Source organism: Chlorocebus sabaeus, chromosome X (genome assembly GCF_047675955.1).
Source record: "Chlorocebus sabaeus isolate Y175 chromosome X, mChlSab1.0.hap1, whole genome shotgun sequence".
Taxonomy (NCBI): domain Eukaryota; kingdom Metazoa; phylum Chordata; class Mammalia; order Primates; family Cercopithecidae; genus Chlorocebus; species Chlorocebus sabaeus.
Genome location: NC_132933.1, coordinates 52162094 through 52189299, shown reverse-complemented (window position 1 = coordinate 52189299; position 27206 = coordinate 52162094). Strand labels below are relative to the sequence as shown.

General features: G+C 44.9%; 1 protein-coding gene across 2 annotated transcripts in view; it reads right to left on the bottom strand.

Annotated features, from left to right (window-relative positions):
• The window catches only part of TRMT2B (tRNA methyltransferase 2 homolog B), a 38741-nt gene extending 21685 nt beyond the window's left edge, over window positions 1–17056 (bottom strand). Inside the window, exons 1-6 of one of the 2 annotated variants that reach the window (XM_007992262.3) lie at window positions 16729–17056; window positions 8248–8518; window positions 7523–7577; window positions 3764–3898; window positions 2837–2936; window positions 1458–1528 (exon numbers count right to left, since the gene is read on the bottom strand). In XM_007992262.3, coding sequence (XP_007990453.1) covers window positions 1458–1528; window positions 2837–2936; window positions 3764–3898; window positions 7523–7577; window positions 8248–8495 — 609 coding nt within the window. In that variant the 5' untranslated portion in view covers window positions 8496–8518; window positions 16729–17056. The remainder of the gene's footprint in view (window positions 1–1457; window positions 1529–2836; window positions 2937–3763; window positions 3899–7522; window positions 7578–8247; window positions 8519–16728) is intronic. The other variant, XM_037988942.2, reaches the window with a different exon arrangement.
• Window positions 17057–27206: the final 10150 nt, after the last annotated feature.

Here is a 27206-nt window from a genome sequence, read left to right as displayed (position 1 = left end):
ATCTTGGCTCACTACAATCTCTGCCTCCCAGGTTCAAGCGATTCTCATACCTCAGCCTCCTGAGTAGCTAGGACTATAGGCTAGTCTAAATTACGCTCGGCTAATTTTTGTACTTTTAGTAGAGATGGGGTTTAGCCATGTTGGTCAGGCTGGTCTCGAACTCCTGACCTCAAGTGATTCACCTGCCTTAACCTCCCAAAATGCTGGGATTACAGGCATGAGCCACCATGCCTGGCCTACATTTTCTGAAATCAGCAAAAATAAAAAAAAAAATTGTTACCCATGGGAGGGAGGGAACTGGGTAGAGGGGTCAGAGGTGAAAGCTAGACCTCTCTGAATATACTTTTATTTTGTAGACTTGAGTTTGGAACCATGTAAATATTTTTTTAAAGTATAAAACAAAATTTAAATGTAAAAAGATCTGTAAAATTTGAAAGCAAAATGGAAAAAAAAGAACCTGTGTATCAAGCATCCAGTTAGTGGCTTAACTACAAAGAGTGGAATTATTTCAAGGGACACAGTAATTTGACATAAAGAACTAGAAAAAAGCCAGGCATGGTGGCTCACACCTGTAATCCCAGCACTTTGGGAGGCCGAGGCGGGTGGATTACTTGAGGTCAGGAGTTCAAGACCAGACTGGCCAACATGGTAAAAACCCATCTCTTCTAAAAATACAAAAATTAGCTGGGTGTGGTGGCATGGGCCTGTAGTCCCAGCTACTTGGGAGGCTGAGGCATGAGAATTGCTTGAACCCGGGAGGTAGAGGTTGCAGTGAGCCGAGATCATGCCTCTGCACTCCAGCCTGGGCGACAGAATGAGACTGCCTCAAAAAAAAAAAAAAAGTGTCTCAGAGGTCAGGCACAGTAGCTCATGCCTATAATCCCAGTACACTCTGGGATACAGAAGGTGGCAGAATTGCTTGAGGCCAGGAGTTCGAGACCAGCCTGCACAACATGGCAAGACCTCATCTAAGAACGAAAGAAAGAACAAACAAAAGAACGAACAAAAGAACGAATGAAAGAAAGAAAAAACAAATGAAAGAAAGATGTAAAGAAATGTCTCAGAGGCCAAGCTCATGATGTACTAGCTTATCACCACTTCACCTCATATTCCTCAATTCTGTTCTGCTGAAAACACTAGCCTTCCAAATACTTCAGACACCTGACACTTGCTATAGTGCCCTCATCAGCACTTCTTCCTAATACATCCCTACTATGAAAATGTCCTTGGATGCCTGACATTTACAATAATGGACACAGTTCTCTCTTCCCCTCTCCACTCTCCCTGAAATGGAAACCTAGCAATGTTCTCTCCACAGTTACAAGGTATGCTTTCAGTACAGAGCCCCTCCTTCCCTCTAGCACTAGAATTGGCTCTATTATCAAAATGTCAAGGATGTTGCTGTTGTAGACCACAACACCCCAGGCCATCCTCAACCAGCTCTTGTTCCATTTCACCTGTGCCACTTGACTGTGTTTCTCAGGGACGTTTTTCAGATTATTAGACCGCACGCAGACAATGTTCCCATCTATGGAAAGAAAAAGAATTTACATGGTTTTATTCTCAAAGATTATTTAAAAGAAAATGCCTGGCAACTCAAATTTCCATCGTCAAAGTGGCATATGTAGATATGAAAAAGCAAATACAATCTCATTGCCACTTTTCAGAGAAAACCTAATTATTTCCTGGTCTAGCCATTAAGCAGCTAATTCTTTATGAAGCTACTTCTCAATATTTTCTCTCACACCACACATGCGCTATATGACAACGTCTGTTTTCTGTTCAGATTTTAAGAGGGAAATGTAATGGGTTTCATTTTTCTATTACTGAATAATAGAACACTGACATCACATAGTCATGTAATTCAGCACACAGGACGGAAAAAAGTCAAGTCCATGCCCTAACGAACAGCAGTTTAAGACATATGGATATTAAACAGTGTGACTAACATCAAATGATGGTATTTCAAGTGGATTTATTGAAAATGGGCAAACAGAAAGCTCGGGAATGGGCCAAGCATAGTGGCTCATGCCTGTAATCCCAGCACTTGAGGAGGTTGAGGCAGGTGGATCACCTGAGGTCAGGAGTTCGAGACCAGCCTGGCCAACATAGCAAAACTAAACCGTCTCTACTAAAAATATAAAAATTAGCTGGATGTGGTGGTGCATGCCTGTAATCCCAGCTACTTGGAGGCTGAGACAGGAGAATCACTTGAACCTGGGAGGTGGAGGTTGCAGTGAGCCGAGATCACGCCACTGCACTCCAGCCTGGGTGACAGTGCGAGACTCCATCTCAAAAAAAAAAAAAGAAAGAAAAGAAAAGAAAAGAAAGTTCAGGAATGGAATCTGGGAATGGATAACTGAAATTAAGTATCGGAAATATGCCACTGTGATTCCCCTCACCGACACACAGCTTCCCTACCAATTCTTTTAAGGTAGATTTATCACAGAAATAATTTTCAGAGATATGGGGATGTGAAATAGGAAGACAACTCTAACAAAGAGATTGCTCCCACTGCAGAAAGCAGCATAAAATGATGATGACAACAATGATGATGAGACAGCAGCAGCAACAATGCCAGCATTTACTAAGTGTTTACTAGGTATCAGGCATATGGCTTTTAGAGGAAGAAAGGGCGAGGGTTGTGTTTTCTATCACTGTGTTACAATGACTACCCATCAGAAGTATCCACAATCAACCTCATGATCACGTTCTGCATCAAAGACTTCCAATTTAATCTTCTTCTTTAAGGCCACCGTATTTTCCACTTCTACTGACACTTCTCTGCGCCCTTTCATTCCTCTTCAGTCTTTGGTTTGTACAACCTTCAACTGACCTCTCCAAGTTCCCAGGTAGTACCCCACAGTCTTTGGATTGCCATCTGGACCTCGGTTCACAGAGAAGGTGGACTTATTTCGGTAACCATTGATGACAGGCTGGAGAGGAGGGTGACAAGAGGTCAAATGAAACCAAGGAGGATAACAATAAAGGGAAAGCAGGAATGTTCTCTGGATGAGGACAAATAAAGTTTGCTTGGAAGGTATGGCATATGTGAAAGTCTGTGGCTAAGAAGATCAAGACAGTCAAGAAGGGGAGTTTCAATCTTGCCAAAAAGCAGGAGTCAACAAACTACTTATGTCAAGAGCCAAAGAGTAAATAATCTAGGCTTTGCAGGCCATATGGTCCCTGTTGCAACTACTCAACTCTGCCATCACAGTGCAAAAACAGCCATAGACAATACATAAACAAGTGAGCTTGGCTGTGTTCCAATAAAACTTTATTTACAAAATCAGGCAGCAAGACAAAATTGGCCTAAGAGCTGTAGTCTGCTAACCCCTGCCATAAATGAAATTCCACTCCTCTGAGGCCACATTAGAAAGGTTTCCAATGTTACATGGGCAAATTGCGTGGGGGTGGCAGGAAGAAAGGTTTCCAAAGTTTGGAACCTTTCTAGGGAGGTAATAGTGGAGTGGTTGATACAATGGGCTCTCTATCAGATAGACCTCAGTGTGAATCTCAGCTCTGGCCCTTTCTAGATGTGTGTCCTGGGCAAATTACTCAATCTCTCTGGGCCTCAAGGTCTTCATCTATAAAATGGTAGTATCTATCCCTCCAGGTTATTATAAACAGTAAAATGTGACAGTGATACATGATAATCATTTAGCATAGGGCCTGGTCCCCAGCAAGTACCCAGTAAATATTAGCTGATGTTATTAGCATTAAGGGGATTTAATAGATAAGGAATAGGGAGGTGGGGGCTTACAGAGGGTATAATAGGATGGAGAAGACAAGGGAGGCTCTCAGATTTGGGTACAGCCGTTGTCACATTGACTCCATTGAGCATTTGGATGTAAGACTCTAGTCTTTGTAAAATTTTCTTCTGAGCTTCAAATTTCACCTGCAAAAGAATATAAGCAATGAAACGAAATATTGGCTGGGCATGGTGGCTCACGCCTGTAATCCTAGCACTTTGGATGGCTGAGGCGGGCGGATCACCTGAGGTTAGGAGTTCGAGACCAGCCTGACCAACATAGAGAAACCCCGTCTCTACTAAAAATACAAAAATTAGAGGGGCATGGTGGCACATGCCTGTAATCCCAGCTACTTGGGAGGCTGAGGCAGGAGATTCGCTTGAACCTGAGAGGCAGAGGTTGTGGTGAGCCGAGATCGCACCATTGCACTGCTCCAGCCTGGCCAACAAGAGCGAAACTCCATCTCAAAAAAAAAAAAGAAAGAAAGAAAGAAATGAAATACTTTTGTGGCTTCACTGCAAAGAATGGAAAACAAACAGTACAAAAGAAGAGTGTTCCACAGATTCTTGACTCATGGTCTCAACAGATGAGGAATCCAGAATGAAGGAACAAAAACAGACCTAAAAAGATAATGAGGAAAGGTCAAGAATGAGCTCTTGTGTAAGCTCATCAATTTATCTGCCCTTTCAGACTGAACACTCAAGGTATATGTCAGTTCTGTCCAGTAGAGCTTTCCACAGTGGAAATGTTCTGTTTGCACTGTGTTCTACATATACAGTAGCCACTAGCCATATGTGGTTATTGAACACTTGAAATGTGGTCAGTAGCAATGAAGAACTAAATTTTTTTTAATTTTTTTTTTAGAGAGAGGATCTCACTCCCATCACCCAATCTGGAGTGCAGTAATGAGATCTTGGCTCACTGCAGCCTTGATTTCCCAAGCTCAGGTGATCCTCCCACTTCAGCCTCCCAAGTAGCTGAGACTACAGGCACACGTCACCATACCTGACTAATTTTTTGTATTTTTAGTAGAGATGGGGTTTCGTTATGTTGCCCAGGCTGGTCTCAAACTCCTGGGCTTAAGTGATCTGCCTGCCTCAGCCCCCCAAAGTGCTAGGATTACAGGGGTGAGCCACCATGCCCAGCCTAAATTTTCTTTTCTTTTTTTTTTTTTTTTACTGTGAGATGGAGTCTCACTCTGTCGCCCAGGCTGGAGTGCAGTGGTGTGATCTCCGCTCACCTGCAACCTCTGCCTCCCGGGTTCAAGTGATTCTCCTGCCTCAGCCCCCTGAGTATCTGGGATTACAGGAGTGTGCCACCACGCCTGGCTAATTTTTCTTGTATTTTTAGTAGAGACGGGTTTCACCGTGTTAGCCAGGATGGTCTCAGATCTCCTGACCTGGTGATCTGTCCGCCTCAGCCTTCCAAAGTGCTGGGATTACAGGCACAAGCCACTCTACCTGGACCTAAATTTTTAATCTTAATTTTAATTAACTTAAGAGTCAGCCCTGCTATAATATGACATAAGTGTTCCTATACCACACTATGCAAAATCACTCACAAAAAGATCTCAAGGCTCATGGGAAAAACAGGATTAGGCATACAACATTCCAAAACTTTATCAGTAACACCCACAGAAAAGATTAAGAACCTAATAAAAACAGCAACACTGTTTTGTACATGGCAAGTGGTTAAGAAATATGAATAGTCGGCCGGGCGCAGTGGCTCAAGCCTATAATCCCTGCACTTTGGGAGGGCGAGACGGGCGGATCACGAGGTCAGGAGATCGAGACCATCCTGGCTAACATGGTGAAACCCCGTCTCTACTAAAAAATACAAAAAACTAGCCAGGCGCGGTGGCGGGCGCCTGTAGTCCCGGCTACTCGGCTACTCGGGAGGCTGAGGCAGGAGAATGGTATAAACCTGGGAGGCGGAGCTTGCAGCGAGCTGAGATCTGGCCACTGCACTCCAGCCTGGGTGACAGAGCGAGACTCCGTCTCAAAAAAAAGAAAAAAAAGAAAAGAAATATGAATAGTAACCTAGGCACGGTGGCTCATGCCTATAATCCCAACATTTTGGGAGTCTGAAGCAGGTGGATCGCTTGCATCCGGGAGTTCGAGACCAGCCTGTGCAGCATGGTAAAACCCCGTCTCTACAAAAAATACAAAAAATTAACCAGGTATGGTGGTACACGCCTACAGTCCCAGCTACTAGGGAGGCTGAGGTGAGAGGATCCCTTGAGCCCTGGAGGCAGAGGTTGCAGTGAGCTGTAATCACACCTCTGCATTCCAGCCAGGCAACAGAGTGAGACACTATCTCAAAAAAAAAAAAAAAAAAAAAAAAAAAGAAAGAAAAAAAAAAAAACATGAATACTACAATAAGGATAACACTTTACCCTGACAATGACCAAGTTTGCTTATGGAAGTGGGTATCAGAAGAACTGCAGCTTGGGCCAGGCGCAGTGACTTACGACTGTAATCCCAGCACTTGGGGAGGCCGAGGCAGACAGATCACCTGAGGTCGGGAGTTCAAGACCATCCTGACCAACATGGTGAAACCTTGTCTCTACTAAAAATATAAAAATTAGCCTGGCATGGTGGCATGTGCCTGTAGTCCCAGCTACTGGGGAGGCTGAGGCAGGAGAATCACTTGAACCCGGGAGGCAGAGGTTGCAGTGAGCTGAGATCACGCCACTGTACTCCAGCCTGGGCAACAGGGCCAGACTCTACCTCAAAAAAAAAAAAAAAAAAAAAAAAGAATTGCAACTTGGAGTTATCACGAAGTCATAAAAAGAGGGCTATGTGAGTCAGATGGAAAGTTCTAACACCGGATGTGGATGGGTATGGCTTATAACAAACACACTGGGGGAACTGAGGGAGCCGGTAGATGTTTGAGGTATGTGCATGCATTCATTTTATATGTTCTTAAATAGCTCGGTTCAGCTGAGTATGGTCTCCTTTCATCTAGCGTTTCTTATGGACAAAATTACTTCTAAGTAAACATGAAATTTGCATTATTCTCAAATTTTCCCTAATATGTCAATTAGTTAGAATAAATTTCTCTTTTCTAAATAAGCAGTAGAGCTTATTTAGAATTAAGCAGTAGAACTGACTGTATTCAAATTTAAATTGCCACATATGGCTACTGGCTACCATGTTGGAAAGCACAGCTACATGTGAAACAGCAAGAGCACTACTACTCACATACACAGAGCTATAAGTATAACAAAAACGCAAGAAAGAGAGGAAACACACATTTGGATCTATGGGTCTAGAGTGAGGAAGATATAATTGGCCTAAAGTTCCAATTTTGGAGTCAATAGCATAATGAGTTTAAGGAGCTGCCTGGGCTTCTGCATAGAACTGCCCAGTCAAGGCCCGGCGCGGTGGCTCACGCCTATAATCCCAGCACTTTGGGAGGCTGAGGCAGGCAGATCACCTGAGGTCAGGAATTCAAGACCAGCCTGGCCAACATGGTGAAACTCCATCTCTACTAAAAATACAGAAATTAGCTGGGCATGGTGGCACATGCTTGTAATCTCAGCTACTCAGAAGGCCGAGGCAGGAGAATTGCTTGAACCTGGGGGAGTGGAGGTTGTAGTGAGCCGAGATTGCACCACTGAACTCCAGCCTGGGTGACAGCGCGAGGCTCCATCTCAAAAAAACTTAAAATTAAAAATAAATAAATAAATAACTGCCCAGTCAAGCCTCCTACGAGTCTGGCACCATTCTCCTGGAAAGGAGGGGTAAAGACTTAGGCTGGTCACCTACCTTGAGCTGTTCTTCATAGCTCAACCTCCAGAGTGGTGTAACAACATCAGCCAGCCTGGAATAAAATAATTCAGGCAATTCTTTAATTATATAAATATGTACTGAGCACCTACTATTCCTAAGTACTTTCAGAAGACCTAACTCTCATGCTCTCTAGGGAGATGGAGTCTGGGAGAACAGCCCATTTTGATGTTGTCTACTTAACAAAGCAGAACAGATGGAGCAAACCTAATATAAGAAAAATCCAGATTTATCAGGAGGTAATTAATCATATTACAAAAGGCTTCTCTGTTGGGTTTCTTTAAATAGCTTATCTTCCTAATGCTTTTAAAATATAATTTGATTTAGAAAATACATTTGTTGCATAAATGAGGTATATTTGTGCTTATATGGCTGCAATGGGACTACTCAACTCTAATCCATCTAATGTCATTCTGGGTTCCTGGTTTTCAGCAAACCTGTCCTGGACTTATTAAAGACAAGGTCCCAGATTAGTATCTTCTTTCTGATAAAAACACACTCAAAGACAAAGAGAATGGTTTCTGCAACCCCAAAGCATTTCCACCAATATTCTTCAGACGTCCTCAAATTTGCCCTGGGTATCCTACCTCAGGTGGCCCCACAAATTCTTGTAATGCTACATTAGTTACATTAGGAATACAGAATTTCAGTAGATGCACAGATTGAGACTTGCTAAGGAGAGAGGACATCAGCCTGGCCTTTACCTTTCCTGCCAGGAACCATCTAGTGGTCCAAGATGACTTGGTTTCTTCTGACTTTTTTGTCCTTTCTGACACTTCGTGGCTATCACATGGGTGAAATCTCCCTTACATACTGTGCCCAGAAAGAGCTGTGACCATCCTGGTGGATTTCTGGCATACCAGGGAAGCAGTCCTGATTTGGAGAAGAGACCCACCATGGAGATGAAGTATCTGAGGCTGTGCATTGGGACTCTTCTCTTAAGGCCTGCCATCCAAAGAACACACTGAAATCCACCTGCATGAAAGGTACACATACAGAGGTTGGGAAATGGAACCACAACTACCAAACCCATTCATCCATTTATAAACCCTTATGGATCTCAAGCGCCTAGCAGAATGCTGGCACACAATAGACAGTAAAAGCAAGCCTGTTGAGCAGAACTGAATTACTGCATGCAAGGTATGTTTTGGTTCCCAAAATAAAGAGATGGGAAAAATATAGTCTCTGTCCTCCAGGAAAGAGTTCAAATCTCTGGATATATTTCTATGACAAATCTCTTTCCCTATTCCAACTTCCTAACCAACAGCCAATCAAGCAGCTAATATTTAGTAAGTGCTTACTATGTGCAAGACATCATGCCACACTAGACACCAGAGGGGTTACAAAGGTTACAATCTAATTAAGGAGATTAAATGCTGACACAGGAAAAGACATTAGGAAATAACACAGTATGCTTGGTTCCTGATGAGTGCTCAGAAAAGGCTTCCCAAAGCAGGGAGGCATGGTGCTGAGTCTTTTTTTTTTTTTTTTTTTTGTTAAGACAGTCTCATTCTGTCGCCCAGGCTGGGGTGCAGTGGCATGATCATGGCTCACTGCAGCCTTGACTTTCTAGGCCTAAGCAATCCTTCCACCTGAGCCACGCAAGTAGCTGAGACTACAGGTGTGCACTACCACACCATTCTTTTAATTTATAGTAGAGACAGCCAGGAGCAGTGGCTCATGCCTGTAATCCCAGCAGTTAGGGCGGCCAAGGCAGGTGGATCACCTGAGGTCAGAAGTTCAAGACGAGCCTGGCTAACATGGCAAAACCCTGTCTCCACTAAAAATACAAAATTAGCTGGGTGTGGTGGTGCATGCCTGTGATCCTAGCTACTTGGGAGGCTGAGGCAGAAGAACTGCCTGAACCTGGGAGGCAGAGGATGCAGTGAGCCAAGATTGCACCATTGCACTCCAGCCTGGGCAACAAAAGCAGAAACTCTGTCTCAAAAAAATAAATAAATAAGGCTGGGCACAGTGGCTCACTCCTGTAATCCCAACACTTTGGGAGGCCAGGGCGGGCAGATCACTAGTTCAGGAGTTCGAGACCAGCCTGGCCAACATGGTAAAACCCCGCCTCTACTAAAAATACAAACATTAGCCGGGAATGGTGGCACACACCTGTAGTCCCAGGTACTCAGGAGGCTGAGACAGGAGAATCACTTGAACCCGGGAGGCAGAGGTTGCAGTGAGCCAAAATCATGCCACTGCACTCCAGCCTGGGCGTCAGAGTGAAACTCCGCCTCAAATAAATAACAAACAAACAACAAACAAACAAACATAGTAGAGACAAGGTCTTGCTATGTTGCCCAGACTGGCCTCAAACTCCTGGGCTTAAGTGATCCTCCCACCTAGGCCTCCTAAAGTGCTGGGATTGCAGGTGTGAGCTGCCACGTCCAGCCAGAAACTGAGTCTTATAGGATGGCAGAGAGATGAATTACATGTTTGAAGGACAGCAGGGAGACCAGTCTGACTAAAATAGTAGTTCATTTTAAGGAATAGAGGCAACAGGCTGAAAAGTTAAGTCAAAGTGAGATTTGAAAGAATGTTCATGCCTGAATAAAACATCGACTTTATTGTGAAGGTAATAGTGAGATGATGGAGGCCTTGTGTAGAGAATTAAAGATGAAATAAGGAGGCTAATAAAAAGCAAGTTCGGCCGGGTGCAGTAGCTCACGCCTGTAATCCCAACACTTTGGGAGGCCGAGACGGGCACATCACAAAGTCAGGAGTTCGAGACCAGCCTGGCCAATATGGTGAAACCCTGTCTCTACTAAAAATACAATAATTAGCCGGGCATGGAAGCAGGCACCTATTGTCCCATCTACTCAGGAGGCTGAGGCAGGAGAGTCGCTTGAACCTAGGAGGCAGAGGTTCCAGTGAGCCAAGATCGTGCCACTGCACTCCAGCCTGGGTGACAGAGCGAGACTCCATCTCAAAAACAAAAACAAAAACCAAAAAAAAAGGAAATTCACGTTTGAGACATATTGTGTTTAGAATGGTAGGGAAATATCCAAATGGAAATGTCTAACAAGTAAGTAGAGAAGCAGTAGGACAAGTAGAGAGATCGAGAGAGATGGCAAGGCTACAGATTTCATTGAGTGTCTATAATACAAGCTGTAAGATGAAAAAGGGCTTTGAGGCCAAACACAGTGGCTCATGCCTATAATCCCAACACTTTGGGAGGCCAGGACGGGCAGATCACAAGGTCAGGAGTTCCAGACCAGCCTAGCCAACATGGTAAAACTCCATCTCCACTAAAAATACAAAAATTAGGACTGGGTGCAGTGGCTCATGCCTGTAATCCCAACACTTTGGGAGGCCAAGGCAGGTGGATCACGAGGTCAGGAGTTTGAGGCCAGCCTGGCCAATACGGTGAAACCCCGTCTCCACCAAAAATACAAAAATTAGCTGGGCATGGTGGCGTGTACCTGTAGTCCCAGCTACTCGGGAGGCTGAGGCACAAGAATCACTTCAACCCAGGAGGCGGAGGTTGCAGTGAGCTGAGATCATACCACTGCACTCCAGCCTAGGCAATATAGAGAGACTCAGTCTCAAAAAAATAAATAAATAAATAAATAAATAAATAAATAAACCAAAATAAATTTTTTTTTAAAAAGTGCTTTGTGTAAAGGCAAGAGCAAAAGGCCAATGACTATATCTGGGAGAAAGGTAATATTTGGAGAGCAAGAAGAGATGCTGGTGTCAGAATGAGAGTCAAGAGAGCCTGGAGGCCTGGAGGCCTGGAGGCCAAGGCAGATACCTCTGAGGAAGGCAGTATCACATCCATTATGTCTGGGACAAAAGAAAGAAGGGAAAGAAGGCAATGGGAAGTGGCAGGCAGTGGGCACAAATGAAGGCTTTGACATTTTAGGAGTGCAGATCCTAGAGTCAGACAGCGAGACCTGTCCTGGGTGGTCCACTGGCCCCACCACTCACTACCTAGGTGGCGGTTGCCAAGTTAATCATTCTCTCTGACATTCCTTTTTTTCACTTGTAAAATGGAGACAATGGTATCTACCTTATATAGTGGTTGTAGGAGTTACAAGAAGATAATTAATAAAAAGTACCTAGGCTGCTGGGCACAGTGGCTCACACCTATAATCCCAGCACTTTGGGAGGCCAAGGCAGGTGGATCACCTGAGGTCAGGAGTTCGAGACCAGCCTGACCAACATGGAGAAACCCTGTCTCTACTAAATATTCAAAATTAGCCAGATGTGGTGGCGCCTGCCTGTAATCCCACCTACTCAGGAGGCTGAGGCAGGAGAATCGCTTGAACCCGGGAGGCAGAGGTTGCAGTGAGCCAAGATCAAGCCACTGCACTCCAGCCTGGGCAACAAGAGTGAAACTCCATCTCAAAAAAAAAAAAAAAAGTACTTAGGCCAGGTACAGTGTTGCTCACGCCTATAATCCCAGCACTTTGGGAGGCCAAGACAAGAGGACTACTTGAGCCCAGGAGTTTGAGACCAGCCTGGACAACACAGGGAGACCCCATCTCTACAAAAATTAAAATATTAGCCAGGCATGGTGGCATGCGCCTGTAGTCCCAGCTACTCGGGAGGCTGAGGTGGTAGGACCACTTGTGCCCAGGCAGCCATGATCATGCATGCTCCAGCCTGGGCGACAAAGCAAGACCCTGTCTCGGGAAAAAAAAAAAGTACTTAGCAGAAGATCAGATAGGTATGTTTGTGAAACTCTGAGCAGAGTCCAACACCTGGCAAAATCTCTTCAGTAAGCATTAATAGTAACTGTCATGATGTCTTTAAAGACAGTATTTAACTGAGTAGAGGTGGCAACACTGAAAGAGGGGAGTGGGAGAAGGAACAATGGGAGTAACTATGAGACAAAAGCTGGGAGAGTTAACATGGGTGACACTGAGAACACAAGTAGGGGGCTTCCCTTTTCAGCACAGGACTCTACGGTATATCTGCATTGCTGTGAAAGCACCTGGTTTTTGTTTGTTTTAAAAATGAGATGGGGTTGGCCGGGCATGGTGGCTCACACCTGTAATCCCAGCACTTTGGGAGGCCAAGGTAGGCGGATCACCTGAGGTCAGGAGTTCGAGACCAGACTAGCCAACATGGCGAAACCCCATCTCTACTAAAAATACTAAAATTAGCCAGGCGTGGTAGCAGGCACCTGTAATCCCAGCTACTCAGGAGGCTGAGGCAAGAGAATTGCTTGAACCTGGGAGGCAGAGATTGCAATGGGCCAAGACTGCAACAGAGCAAAACTGGGTGACAGAGCGAGACTCCATCTTAAAAAAAAAAATGAGATGGGGTCTCGCTATGTTTTCCAGGCTGGTCTCAAACTCCTGGACTCAACCAATCCTCCTGTCTCGGCCTCCCAAAGTACTGGAATTATAGGCGTGAGCCACCATGCCCAGCCATAAACACCTATTTTAAGTACTTAGGACACTTGAATGGACTTAGCCTGACATCCTATTAACCTGCTGTGAAATTTGTATTTTGCCCTTAAGCTCTACCTTGGATTTCATCCCAATGTTAAGTCATAGCCTAATTCAGAATTTTATATTTATACATACATGCATACACACACACACACACACAAATTATTGCTAAATTAACATTCCATGATCAGTAAGTAACCTAGAGGATGATGACATAGGTGCTGCAATATTTAGCCCATACACCATTTTGTATGATTACAAAGTACTAAAGAAAGTGACTGTCATAGCATGTGACATTTGGGGAGATTTCAAACTTTTTACAGAATATATTTAAGCTGGCCCAGAGTTCAGGTGTTAATGATAGCACCCTCCACTCAACACCCCCCCATCAAGAGGCAACAAGACAGTACAGTTAAGAAAACGGGCTTTGGAGCCATGTTCTTTGTTTCAAAAAAAAAAAAAAAAAAGGAAGAGTCTTACTTTGTCGCCCAGGCTGGAGTGCAGTGGCACATTCTTGGCTCACTGCAACCTCCACTTCCTGTGTCAAGCCATTCTCCTGCCTCAGCCTCCCAAGCAGCTGGGATTATAGGCACCCCCCACTGCACCCAGCTAATTTTTGTATTTAGTACAGACAGGATTTCATCATGTTGACCACCCTGGTCTCAAACTCCTGACCTCAAGTGATCCATCTGCCTCGGCCTCCCAAAGTGCTGGCATTACAGGCATGAGCCACCGCATTCAGCTGGAGCCACGTTCCAATCCCAGCTCCACTTCTCACTGGCTACGTGGTTTTACGCAAGATATTACTACTTAAGCACTATGAATCTCAGTGTCACTATCTATACAAATAGGACTAAGAACACCTATCTTTATGGTTTTGGTGAGAATTAAAAGCGTTCATATATATGACATGTTCAGGACTGTGCTTAAGACAGCCAGTGCTCAACATGTGTCACTGTCCTTCCTTAGGCTGATTCAAAGCATACCACTTGGTTTCTTCCTGCCTCAACATCTCCAACCTGCAAAACTGACAAGATGTAATAATGCATGCAAGTGCTGTGAGGATGAGTACAGTTATGTGGGAAATTTAAAAAACACCACACACACATACACATAAGTTTTCTGACCCTCTACATGAGTGCCTGCTGGAGTGTAGTGAGGTTATGGCCTATGCTGGACTACCTGTTAATACAATCAAAAGTGTGTGGCAGCCGGGCGCAGTGGCTTACAACCAGAACTCCCAGTACTTTGGGAGACCAAGGCAGGAGGATTGCTTAAGGCCAGGAGTTTGAGATCAGTCTGGGCAACACAGCGAGATCCGGTCTCTACAGAAAAATTTAAAAATTAGCCAGGTGTGGTGGCACACACCTGTGGTCCTAGCTACTTAGGAGGCTGAGGCAGAAGGATCACTTAAGTCCAGCAGTTTAAAGCTGCAGTGAGCTATGACTGTGCCACTGCATTCCAGCCTGGGAGGGAGACCTTGTCTAAAAAAAAAAGCCAGGGTGGCTCACGCCTGTAATCCCAGCACTTTGGGAGGCCGAGACGGGCAGATCACTTGAGATTAAGAGTTTGAGACCAGCCTGGCCAACATGGTGAAACCTCGTCTCCACCAAAAATATACAAAATTAGCCGAGTGTGGTGGCACATACCTGTAATCCGAGCTACTCAGATGGCTGAGGCAGGAGAATTGCTTGAACCTGGGAGGCAGAGGTTAAAGTGAACCAAGATCATGCCACTGCACTCCAGCCTGAGCAACAGAGACTCCTCCTCAAAAAAAAAAAAAGTGTGTGGCCTATAAGAGAATGTACATGTTTGAAATGGAGAATGGCAAAAGCCAGACAAAGGAAATGAATGAAGAGGCAAGAGACATAAAGAATGACTTGGTGGGTCTGAGGAGGCCAGGGTCCTTGAAGACCAGACTACAAGGGAAGGGAGTAGAGCTGATCCAGGAGAGGGGTCCTGTCCCTCCAGTCAGCAGGAAAGTCAGGAGGAAGGAAACTGCAGGCCCATTTGAGGATTTGCAGAGAAGGGACAAGGGAGCTGAGGAATTTGAAGACAGTTATTCCCACCCCAACGACATTTAGACTTTTTTGTGAATGTGTGGGTCCTCTGACTGGTGACTCCGCCATGACTGTAGTTCATTTGCTCTATACCCCAGCAGGAGGGTCCTTGTCCATCTAGGTATATTCCAAATTATCAAGTATGGTCTAAAACAGGACCTTATTATTTCAAGGTGCCAACTAGCCATCATTCTAGGTAAAAGCCTGTCATATTTAGTAACTTCTGTGGTGAAATTTCTTTTTCAAGGCAGCACACTCATACCAGTAAAGGTGAGTTCTGTTTCTTTGTTTCTTAATGTCAGGCGAGGCATTTGTTCACAGAAGACACTATTTCCTTTTTATATCTTGTCCTGTTTTAAATAAATGCTTGGGGCCGGGTGCGGTAGCTCACGCTTGTAGTCCCAGCACTTTGGGAGGCCGAGGAGGACGGATCACCTGAGCTCAGGAGTTCGAGACCAGACTGACCAACGTGGAGAAACCCTGTCTCTACTAAAAATACAAAATTAGCCAGGTGTGGTGGCGCATGCCTGTAATCCCAGCTACTCGGGAGGCTGAGGCAGGAGAATTGCTTGAACCTGGGAGGCAGAGGTTGCAGTGAGGCGAGATCCCACCATTGCACTCCAGCCTGGGCAACAAGAGTGAAACTCCATCTCAAAAAAATAAAAAATACAATAAATAAACGCTTGGGGGCCAGGTGCAGTGGCTCAGGCTTGTAATCCCAGCATTTTGGGAGGCCGAGGCAGTGGATCACGAGGTCAGGAGTTCGAGACCAGCCTGACCAACACAGTGAAACCCAGTCTCTACTAAAAATACAAAAATTAGCTGGGCGTGGTGGCGGGCGCCGTAATCCCAGCAACTCCGGAGGCTGAGGCAGGAGAATCATTTGAACCTGGGAGGCGGAGGTTGCAGTGAGCTGAGATCGCGCCACTGCACTCCAGCCTGGGCGACAGAGCTAGACTCCGTCTCAAAAAAAATAAAAAATAAAAACAATAAATAAATGCTTGGGCATTTTTTCCTTAGCAAAAGAAAAAAAAAGGTGTGTGAGCGGTTGTGCTCGACTGTTCTATACCTGCCTCAGGAATTGATCAGGAAGAGCCATGGAGTCCAGAGTAGCCCAGATAGGAAGGCAGGCTAACTCACCTGTGCTCAGAGAGGTTCAAATCAAAGAGACTATGTGGTAGGTCTGACCCGCGCAGGGCCAAGGATCCCTTTTGGAGCAAAATGTTCACCCACCGACAAGGGTCCTGCTTGCACACTCTCTGCTCACCCTTCCTTCAGTTGGACCGGCCCCAAACACTATTCCTTGCTAAACCAAACGAGCAAATGGGTTCTCTGCTGTAACCCGACTGCAGTCCACAGGCAGTTAGGTCCTTCTCTCCCCAACAAGACTCCACTAGCCCTTCCATTCCTTTCTTCTTTAGGCAAGTTCTGCCCACTGTGTCTGTAGGAAGGGTTAACAAAGAGGAGACGCTAGGAAAGGATACCACTAAATTTGGCCGGACTGCAGGGCCCCGGAAGGACGGAAAGTAAGGGAGTGGGAGGAGTTAGGGCACAGGCCCACGCTAGGCTGGACACGACCTTGCGCAGCACCGTCGGGTCCCGTCCCCAGCCCCGCCTGCCGCCTCCATTACCCGCCCCGCGGACAGTTTGGCATAGTAGGGAGTTTTCTGTAACGCAAGGGTTAAATCAGGTTTTCCGGGCTATTTATCCACCTTACCTTTCTTCGTAACCAATAAATCCTCTTACAAACCCAAGGCGGCAAACTAAAAGGGCAGCGGATGGCCTGGTTTGCTGCGGCGGGGAAACAGTCACTTCCTGGTGCGCAACGCGCCTCTACTCCCGCCGCAAGCGCAGCCAACCCTTGGCAAGCGCGGCGGGACGCGGGGCTCCTCCCAGCGTCGGCGAGGCAGCAGGCCCCGGCACCTCGACTCCTCTCGGGGAGTGCCCCTCCCTACTTTGCTGGGGGAACCTTCCATGGAGACCTTCCTTAAAAGCACTCATAGCCCTGATACCCGCCGCCTTCCTTCTCTAAGTTCTCCTCTCCTCCCCTCCCCGCGGCCCCGCCCACCACCTGCTCTTTTCTCACCGTCCCATTGGTGGATCTACATAAGAGACTCACGAAGAAACTCAGACTACACTGTTAACTGCGTTACCCATCCCAGGGGTGCTTGCAGTTTAAGTCTTTCAACTCAAGGAATAGTTTTCTGGTAGAGTTGCAGACATCAGATCCATAATAGGTTGGAAGACTGGGAAATGAGGAGCAGGGTGGTTTCCTGAAATGGCATCCTTTGGTAAAAGTCAGACCTATTCTGAGCCGTGGGGTTTTTCAGGCATTCATTCTCTATTTTACACTGCATCAGAAAAATACTTTATAGTTTCTTCACTGGATCCCACTCAAGACTATTAAATCCTAAGCCCTCAGAAATAATTTTTTTCTTCAACTACAGAACTCAAAAAGAAGACAGATGTCTCTTTTTGGTTGATTCACTACCTCCTGGACTACATTCAGTAGCCCAGCCACATAAGTAAGAAAACTTGAGGTATACACACATCTGTGTGCTGTAAAATATTGTTGCTTTAACAGAGTAAAATTTACAGCAAAGTGGACCTACCAGGCTGGGCATAGTGGCTCACACCTGTAATCCCAGCACTTTGGGAGGCTGAGGAGGAAGGATCAGCTGAGGTCAGGAGTTCGAGACCAGCCTGACGAACATGGTGAAACCCCGTCTCTACTAAAAATACAAAAATTAGCTGGGCATGGTGGCGCACACCTGTAATCCCAGCTACTTGGGAGGCTGAGACAGGAGAGTCACTTGAACCCAGGAGGTGGAGGTTGCAGTGAGCGATCACACCACTGCACTCCAGCCTGGGCAAAAAGAGTGAAACTCCGTTTCAAAAAAAAAAAAAAGTGAACGTACATTTAATGATACTTTATGCTTAATAATAATTGTGCTTAAGTGGAAAACACTTTGTAGTCAACATTTCATTTATTAATATTTATTCGAAGCATAACATGCCTATTATGTGTAAGGCAATGCGTTAGCCTTAGTGAGTACAGTAGTAAATTAAACAAGGCCCAATACTTCAAATAGTAGCAAACATTGAGTCAGTCAGAATAGAATTAAAAGCCCAGATCTGCCACTTATTTTTTATTTTTCTGTTTTTTTTGAGATGGAGCTTTGCTCTTGTTGCCAAGGCTAGAGTGCAATGGTGCGATATCGGCTCACCGCAACCTCCATCTCCCGGGTTCAAGCGATTCTCCTGCCTCAGCCTCCCAAGTAGCTGGGATTACAGGAGTGTACCACCAAGCCCAGCTAATTTTTGTATTTTTAGTAGAAACGGGGTTTCACCATGTTGGTCAGGCTGGTCTCGATCTCCTGACCTCAGGTGATCCGCCTGCCTCAGCCTCCCAAAGTGCTAGGATTACAGGCATAAGCCACTGTCCCCAGCAGCTCTGCCACTTATAAGCTGTGTCCACTTGAGCAAGTTATTTAATTGCTCAGTGCCTCAGTTTCATCATCTGAAAAAAATGTCCAAATAATTGTACCTATCTCATAGGGTTGTGACAACAATTAAATTAGTTAATACACACAAAGTGCTTAGAATACAGTAAGTACACAAAAAAGTTAGCTATTATCATTCAAAATAAGTTGATACACTGTGTGTTCATACATTCTGAAGGAAATCAAAATATTTTACCCCAAAATAAATGTATTTGCCATATTTTTGAAATGGCTGCCTCAGGACCAGAGGACTGAGATGGGGGAAATTTGCGTCTGTAGAGAACCTCCTTGAATGCAGCCAAGTTTCCCATTTCTATGCCTTACCTGGATCCAGGAGAGATTGAGTCTGACATCTTTAAAAGTTTGGAAAGAAGCATTTACCACCTATTCTTTCTGAAGGAGGCTTCCTCTACATAACAAGGCCACCTTCACAAACCAAGTCTCTTCCTTTCTTCCATAACCTATCTTGCTACTAAAACCTGTTTTTGTATATACTCTGAGTCCATCCACATTCTTTCTGTAATTTCTTACTTTTTTATTTTTTATTTTTTATTTTTTTGAGACGGAGTCTAGCTCTGTCCCCCAGGCTGGAGTGCAGTGGCATGATCTCAGCCCACTGCAACCTCTGCCTCCCAGGTTCAAGCAATTCTCCTGCCTCAGCCTCCCTACTAGCTGTACTACAGGCATGCACCACCACACCCAGCTAATTTTTGTATTTTTAGTAGAGATGGGGTTTCACCATGTTGGCCAGGATGGTCTCGATCTCTTGACCTCGTGATCTGCCCGCCTCGGCCTCCCAAAGTGCTGGGATTACAGGCATGAGCAACCGCCCAGCCTCTTTCTGTAATTTCAAGATGATATATAAGCTTCTGTTAATTATTGGGAAGTTGAGTCTCCATGATGAAGGCTCCCATGTGTACATGTTAAATGAATTTGTATGCCTTTTCTCCTATGAATCAACCTCGTATCAGTGATATTTTGGTGAACCTTCAGGGGGCCAATGGCTGTGGCCCCCACAACACACACACATGCCCGCGCACGTATATATTTCTTGTTTTTTAAAGAGAGATTTCACTTCCATCCTAAACCCTTGAGGATGTAAATGTTTGACTCAAATTGCTACTATCCTAACTGCTCTCATGGCTCATAAACAAAATTTGAGCTCAAACCACTGCTTCAGCTTTCTAGGCCCATACAGGGCTACAAAGTGAGACCAGGCCAGAGAATTTACCTTTGGCTCTATTTTCCCTTTCTCATCTATTATCCCCTCTTATATGGATAGACAGCTCTACACCTTTTATCACCTCCTCTTCCCCTTTCTTTGCCTTCCCAAGCCCTTCTGCTCCTTTATCACTTCTCATTTTGGCCTTCTGTGTTGTGCCTAGCACAGAGTCAGGTGTCCAATATGAGCTCAATAAATATTAATATTTGATTAATTAAACTGAATTCCATCTTGTCTGCTGAAAGAGAGAAGGCATTTCCTCCCTCACCCCCACCTATTTTGAGCATCCAGGCAAATTCATTTAAAGCAGGCCTGTCATTCAAGGAGGCAAAACCCTGATGGGTAGAGAGAGAAAAGAGATTAAAGAAGCTAAAATGTAATTATTTAGCCATTAACCCCTTTATATTTATTTAATCTGGCAAAGCGTGTTCTTCTATAAAAGTGAAATCATTGCATTTGTAAGAGGGGAAATAAATACCCCATATTATAGGAAAGGTTAGACCCTTCAACCAGAAAGTCAGTAAGTGGATATGTCATAGATGATAAGGAATATTGTTAACTCAAATAAGAGCTGGAACCAAGATAACCTTTTACTTAATTTTGTTATTAGCCAACCAAATCACAGCAAAGTGAAATCCCTAGGAATTTGTCAAACATTCTCATTTTGGTGCAAGGAAAAGATAGCTGAGAGGTTACAGCATTCGCTCTCAGAAATAACATGTATTAAAATTGACCGAGCAGGAGCATCACCCTCTTGGACAAGCACTGCCATTCTAAAGTTCCCCTTGATCAAAAACTTCCTGAGGCTGGGCGAGGTGGCTCACGCCTGTAATCCCAGCACTTTGGGAGGCCGAGGCGGGTGGATCACCTGAGGTCAGGAGTTCAAGACTAAACTGGCTAACATGGGGAAACCCCATCTCTACTAAAAATACAAAAATTAAGTGGGTATAGTGGCAGGTGCCTGTAATCCCAGCTGCTTGGGAGGCTGAGGCAGGAGAATCACTTGAATCCAGCAAGCAGAGGTTGCAGTGAGCCAAGATCACGCCACTGTACTCCAGTCTGGGTGACAGAGCAAAACTCCATTTCAAATTTAAAAAAAAAAAAAAGTTTAATTGATGAGAGCTCAGCCACAACATGTGGGAGATGGAGTTATTACTCACATCAATCTCCCTGAAAATTTGGAGGCTAGAATTTTTCAAAGATAGTTTGGTAGGCAGTTATAGTTATATGTATAGACAGCTCTATACCTTTCATCACCTCCTCTTCCCCTTTGGTTGGGGATGCAATCATAGGGGTATGGAAAATGGTCCTCTTGGACTGAGTCTGCTCCTGGGTCGGAACCACAGTAGGTGTGGGGTGGGACAATTCAGTAAGTGTGGAGTGGGGCTCAGAATCCATATGTGTTACAATCATCCAAGCGGATTATGTTGCAGATGTGCCCCTGACCATATTTTGAGAAACATTTGCAGTATGCAGTATAGCTTGCCTTAGCACAGAACCTTATGACCTCCCATCTGAATGTATGCAGCAATCTCCCTCAGCTTCCAGGTCACTGAAGCTGCCTTTGCAAAATGATGACATTAAGAGAAATCTGACATTGTTGACTCCATCTTGCCTTTAACTTCCAAGCTGTCCTTGGCCGTTCATGGGCATGGGCCATGCTAACTTTGGGAGAAAGTTAGTTTATAGTTTAAATAACAGCCTTTCCCAAAAACTAAACCACCCTTGTAAAACTAATGAAAGGGCACCAACCAGATTAGGAGGATGAGAGGGGCCTGCATTCTACTAAGATGTAGGCATAGTTAAATGATTGCCAGCCACTATTCCAGAGGTCACAAAATATGCAACTATTCCAATTACTCCTGCAGGTAACATGACTATTGTAGAACCTAAGATTGGCCTTTTGAGATGTCTCCAGGTCTTTTGGGTGTCTGACACCCATGGCTCCACCTGTACCCACCAACCACTCCTGTGGTCCCACCCAGAAGTGACTCAGTGCAAGAGGCGAGCTTCCAATCCCTATGATTTCGTTTTCAACCCAAGCAATCAGCACCCATTGCTTAGCCACCCCTGTCCCTTCCCCTAAACTACCTTCGAAAAACCCCTAACCTTTGATACTTTGATACTTTGAGGAGATGGTTTGGCCGGCCTTGTGTCAATTAAACTCTTTCTCTACTGCAATGCCATGGTCTATTTTGTTTGTGCAGTGGGCAGGAAGAACCCCTGGGGCAGTTATAGGGCTCAGGAATATCTAGGTTTGTAACAAGCATACCAGGTGATGTCCATTAAAATCTGAGCTCCGACTACCACACACCAACTGAAATTTCAGATGGATTAGTTGGAGATCAAAAAAATCAAACCATAGGCCAGGTGCAATGGCTCACGCCTGTAATCCCAGCACTCTGGGAGGCCGAGGCAGGCAGATCATCTGAGGTCAGGAGTTCAAGACCAGCCAGGAGTGGTGGCACGTGCCTGTAATCCCAGCTACTCAGGAGGTTGAGGCACGAGAATCGCTTAAACCTAGGAGGCAGAGGTTGCAGTGAGCCGAGATGGCACCACTGCGCTCCAGCCTGGGCAACCATCAAATCAAACCCTAAAAGCCCTAGAATAAGACGCAGATGATTATGCATCTGAACTGTGGATGGGAGAGGACATCATAAACTTAAAAGCAGCAGAAAAAAAAAACACTAAGTAGGTAGATTTTACTACTTAACCTTAAGAACTTGACATGACAAAAATATAATTAACAAAATGAAATCATAAAAAAAGCAGAAAAATATATACAAGTATAGCAAAGAGTCATTATCTTTCTTGATAAAAAGCTTACATAAACTTACAAGAAGAACACGATGTCCTCAATAAAGACTTTGACAAAGGCATGGAGAGAGAATTTCCAGGAAAAGAAATCTGATTGCTCAGTAGGGTGTTTTGTTCTAACTCGCTAGTAATCACAGAACATGAAAAGTATACAAACTAGATAATACTATTTTACCTGTGAAGTTAATGAAGATTTACAAAGAACTGTGCCAGGCACAAGGGCTCACGCCTGTAATCCCAGCACTTTGGGAGGCCGAGGCAAGAGGATCACTTGAGCCCAGGAGTTTGAGACCAGCTCAGGCAATATCAAGAGACCACAACTCTACAAAAAGTTAAAAAATTAGCCAGGCATGGTGGTGTACGCATGTGGTCCCAGCTAGCAGGAGACTGAGGTGGGAGGATTGCTTGAGCCCAGGAGGTCAAGGCTACAGTGAGCCGTGACAGTGCTAGTGCACTCTAGCCTGGGTGACAGACAGCGACACTCTGTCGCAAAAAAAAAAAAAGGAACACATATTTCTCAAAGTAGACCATGAGCAGTGAGGCAGAAACCTTCATACACTGCCAGTGGGATTGTAAATTGATGCTTCCTAGAAAGCAAATAGAATCATGAGTCTTAAAAAATTTCATAGCATTTGCCCCCAAAATTCTCCCTCTAGGAATCTGTTCTACGAAAATAGAGATATGGGCCAGGTACAGTGGCTCACGCCTGTAATCCTTACACTTTGGGAGGCTGAGGAGGGTGGATCACTCAAGGTCAGTAGTTCCACACCAGCTTGGCCAACATGGTGAAATCTCTTCTCTACTAAAAATGTTTTTAAAAATTAGCCGGGGGTGATGGCACACACCTGTAATCCCAGCTACTCGGGAGACTGAGGTGGGAGAATTGCTTGAACCCCGGAAGTGGAGGTTACAATGAGCCGAGATCACACCACTGCACTCCAGCCTGGGTGACAGAGTGACTCCATCTGAATAAAAAAAATAATAATAAAAGGCCCAGGCACAGTGGCTCACGCCTATAATCCCAGCACTTTGGGAGGCCAAGGCAGGTGGATCACCTGAAGTTGGGAGTTCAAGACCAGCCTGACCAACATGGTGAAACCCTGTCTCTACCAAAAATACAAAGTTAGCTGGGCTTGGTGGTGCATGCCTGTAATCCCAGCTACTCGGGAGGCTGAGACAGAAGAATCAGTTGAACCCAGGAGGCAGAGGTTGTGGTGAGCCGAGATAGCGCCATTGCACTCCAGCCTGGGCAACAAGAGTGAAACTCTGTCTCAAAATAATAATAATAATAATAATAATAATAAGATATTGGCTTACAAGTCAAATAAATGCCAGTGACAAATATAGTTTCCAGTGACAGGAATTGTCTTCTCTATTATTTAGGGTCATACCTACCAGCTATTAATATACCTGAGAAACCAAACTAGTAATCAGATGGTCACTTGTAACTTGAACAAATGGAGCTGAAGTTTTTTTTTTTTTTTTTTTGGTTTCACTCTTGTTGCCTAGGCTATAGTGCAATGGTGCAATCTAGTCTCACTGCAACCTCCACCTCCTGGGTTTGGGTTCAAGCGAGTCTCCTGCCTCAGCCTCCCAAGTAGCTGGGATTACAGGCATGTGCCACCATGCCTGGCTAATTTTTGTATTATTAGTAGAGATGGGGTTTTGCCATGTTGGCCAAGCTGGCCTCTAACTCCTGACCTCATGTAATCCACCCATCTCCGCCTCCCAAAGTGCTGGGATTATAGGCGTGAGCCACGGTGCCTGGCCGGCCGAATGGTTTTAAGGGAGGTCTTTGACTGGGTTATTTATAACATGTGTACCAGACCAGTGTTCCTGTCACTTGAATAGTAGTGCATAAACACTTACTCTCCAATGTTCTTTATTTCACCATCTGTAATTAGTTATCAGAATCTTTTGTCATTACAATATTACCTGCCTCCTGTTCTCATTACATGTCACAGTTTCCAAGGTAACAGCTGTCTTACATGAATTACACTCTAGGTTGGTAGCTCCCAGGTGAGATATTGGAAAGCATCTTAATCTTATTTGCATATATCTACAAATTGTATTTACCAGAAGTCGCTTCTGGGAAGAGTCACAACTGGCTAGTTTCATCCACTGTGAGCCTTTTTTTTCTTTTTTAATTTTTTCAGTTGAAGAGTTTATCATTTCCCAAATTATGTGTCTGATTTTTCTCTAAACTGTGTCTCTTAAGTTTGGAGATACACATTACTTTGGGGTCCCTTCAGTTCACTGATAAACATCTAGGGTTTCTGACAACAGTATTTAGAAGAATGGCACTGCCACTAACAAAAACAGGGAAATCAGAGAGGGAGTCTTTTGGGAGAGGGAGGAAATAGTGGAATTGAGTGAAGGTCCAGTGGGCATGCAGAGAAAAAGTTAACATAACAGGAAAGCTCTTATGTTGTATGTGGCAGGAATTACCCTGGAAACTGTCACCAAACTACCTAGCTACCTTTATACTTCTGGTTTCTAGGGTAACACGGATATTTACTACCTTACATTTAAATGGCTGGTGCATTTTCTCACTTTTTACAGTCCCAACCCTTTGATTTTTATAGTGTTGAAATTTGCAATTCAATGTTAATAACATTCCAGTACTGGTGGCTTATTCCTCAAAGCTAGATGTAGGGAACTATCCTGGGTCCCGCTCCACACTGGAATGTCATCAGTACATGAACCTGGGTTTCATGCCTGGGACTCAACACCAAGGGCACAAATTCTACAACTACCCAGAGGCTATAATTTCCATCCTCTCCAAATCATCATCAGTAAACTCTTAATAAAGACACTACTTTCTACTTTTCTTCCTTGTTTCCTCCCTCCTTAGACAAGTCAAGCGAAGCAGTGGGAGTAGAGAAGTATACTTACTGTCTTTTTTTTGAAACAGGATCTCCTTCTGTCACCCAGGCTGGAGTGCAGTGGTGTGATCACAGTTCATTGTAGCCTCGACCTCATGAACTCAAGTGGTCCTCTCACCTCAGCCTCCCAAGTAGCTGGGACCACAGGCACATACCACCACACCCAGCTAATTTTTTTTTTTTTTTTTTTTTTTTTTTTGAGACGGAGTCTCTCTCTGTCACCTAGGCTGGAGTACAGTGGCATGATCTCGGCTCACTGCAACCTCCATCTCCAAGGATCAAGCAATTCTCCCTGGCTCAGCCTCCCGAGTAGCTGGGTTTATAGGCATGCACCACCATGCCTGGCTAATTTTTGTATTTTTAGTAGAGGTGGGGTTTCACCATGTTGGCCAAGCTGGTCTTGAACTCCTGATCTCAGGTGATCCACCCACCTCGGCCCCACAAAGTGCTGGTATTACAGGCGTGAGCCACTGCACCCGGCCCCAGCTAATTTTTTAAAAAATTTTGGTAGAGACACCAAATTTGCCATGTTGCCCAGACTGGTCTCAAACTCCAGGGCTCCAGCGGTTCTCCCAGCTCGGCCTCCCAAAGTACTGGGATTACAGGCATGAACCACTTCACCTGGCCTTTTTACATTTTTTTTTAACATTTATTTTAGGTTCAGGGGTACATGTGCAGGTTTGTTATATAGATAAATTGCATGTCTCAGGGGTTTGGCGTACAGATTATTTCATCACCCAGGTAGTAAGCATAGTCCCTGATAGGTAGTTTTCCTTTTTTCTTTTCTTTTTTTTTTGAGACGGAGTCTCGCTATGTTGTCCAGGCTGGAATGCAGTGGCCGGATCTCAGTTCACTGCAAGCTCCGCCTCCCGGGTTTATGCCATTCTCCTGCCTCAGCCTTCTGAGTAGCTGGGACTACAGACGCTTGCCACCTCGCCTGGCTAGTTTTTTGTATTTTTTAGTAGAGACGGGGTTTCACCGTGTTAGCCAGGATGGTCTCGATCTCCTGACCTCGTGATCCGCCCGTCTCGGCCTCCCAAAGTGCTGGGATTACAGGCTTGAGCCACCGCGCCCGGCCCTCTTTTTTCTTTTTTTAAATAGGATCTCCCTCTGTTGCCCAAACTGGAGTGCAATCACACAATCTCGGCTCACTACAGCCTCTGCCTCCCAAGTTCAAGAGATTCTCCTGCCTCAGCCTCCTGAGTAGCTGGGACTACAGGCACATGCTACCACGCCCAGATAATTTTTCTATTTTTGGTGGAGATGGGGTTTTACTATGTTGGCCAGGCTGGTCTCAAACTCCTGACCTCAAGTGATCTGCCTGCCTCAGCCTCCCAGAGTGCTGGGATTACAGGCATGAGCCATCGCACCCAGCCTCACTAGGTAGTTTTTCAATCCTCCTCCCACCCTCCACCCTCTACCACCAGACCCTGGTGTTTATTGTTCCCCTCTTTGTGTCCATGTGTACTCAATGTTTAGCTCCCACTTGTAAGTAAGAACATGTGGTATTTGGTTTCCTGCATTAATTCGCTTAGGACATGATCTTGTTCTTTTTTATGGCTGCATAGAATATCATGGTGTATATGTACCACATTTTCTTGATCCAGTCTATCGTTGATGGGTATTTAGGTTTACTCTATATCTTTGCTATTATCCTCACTTTTATGTTCCATGATTCTGTAAAGAAACTGGTAGATGAGGCCGGGCTCAATGGCTCACGCTTGTAATCCCAACACTTTGGGAGGCCGAGGTGGACGGTTCACCTGAG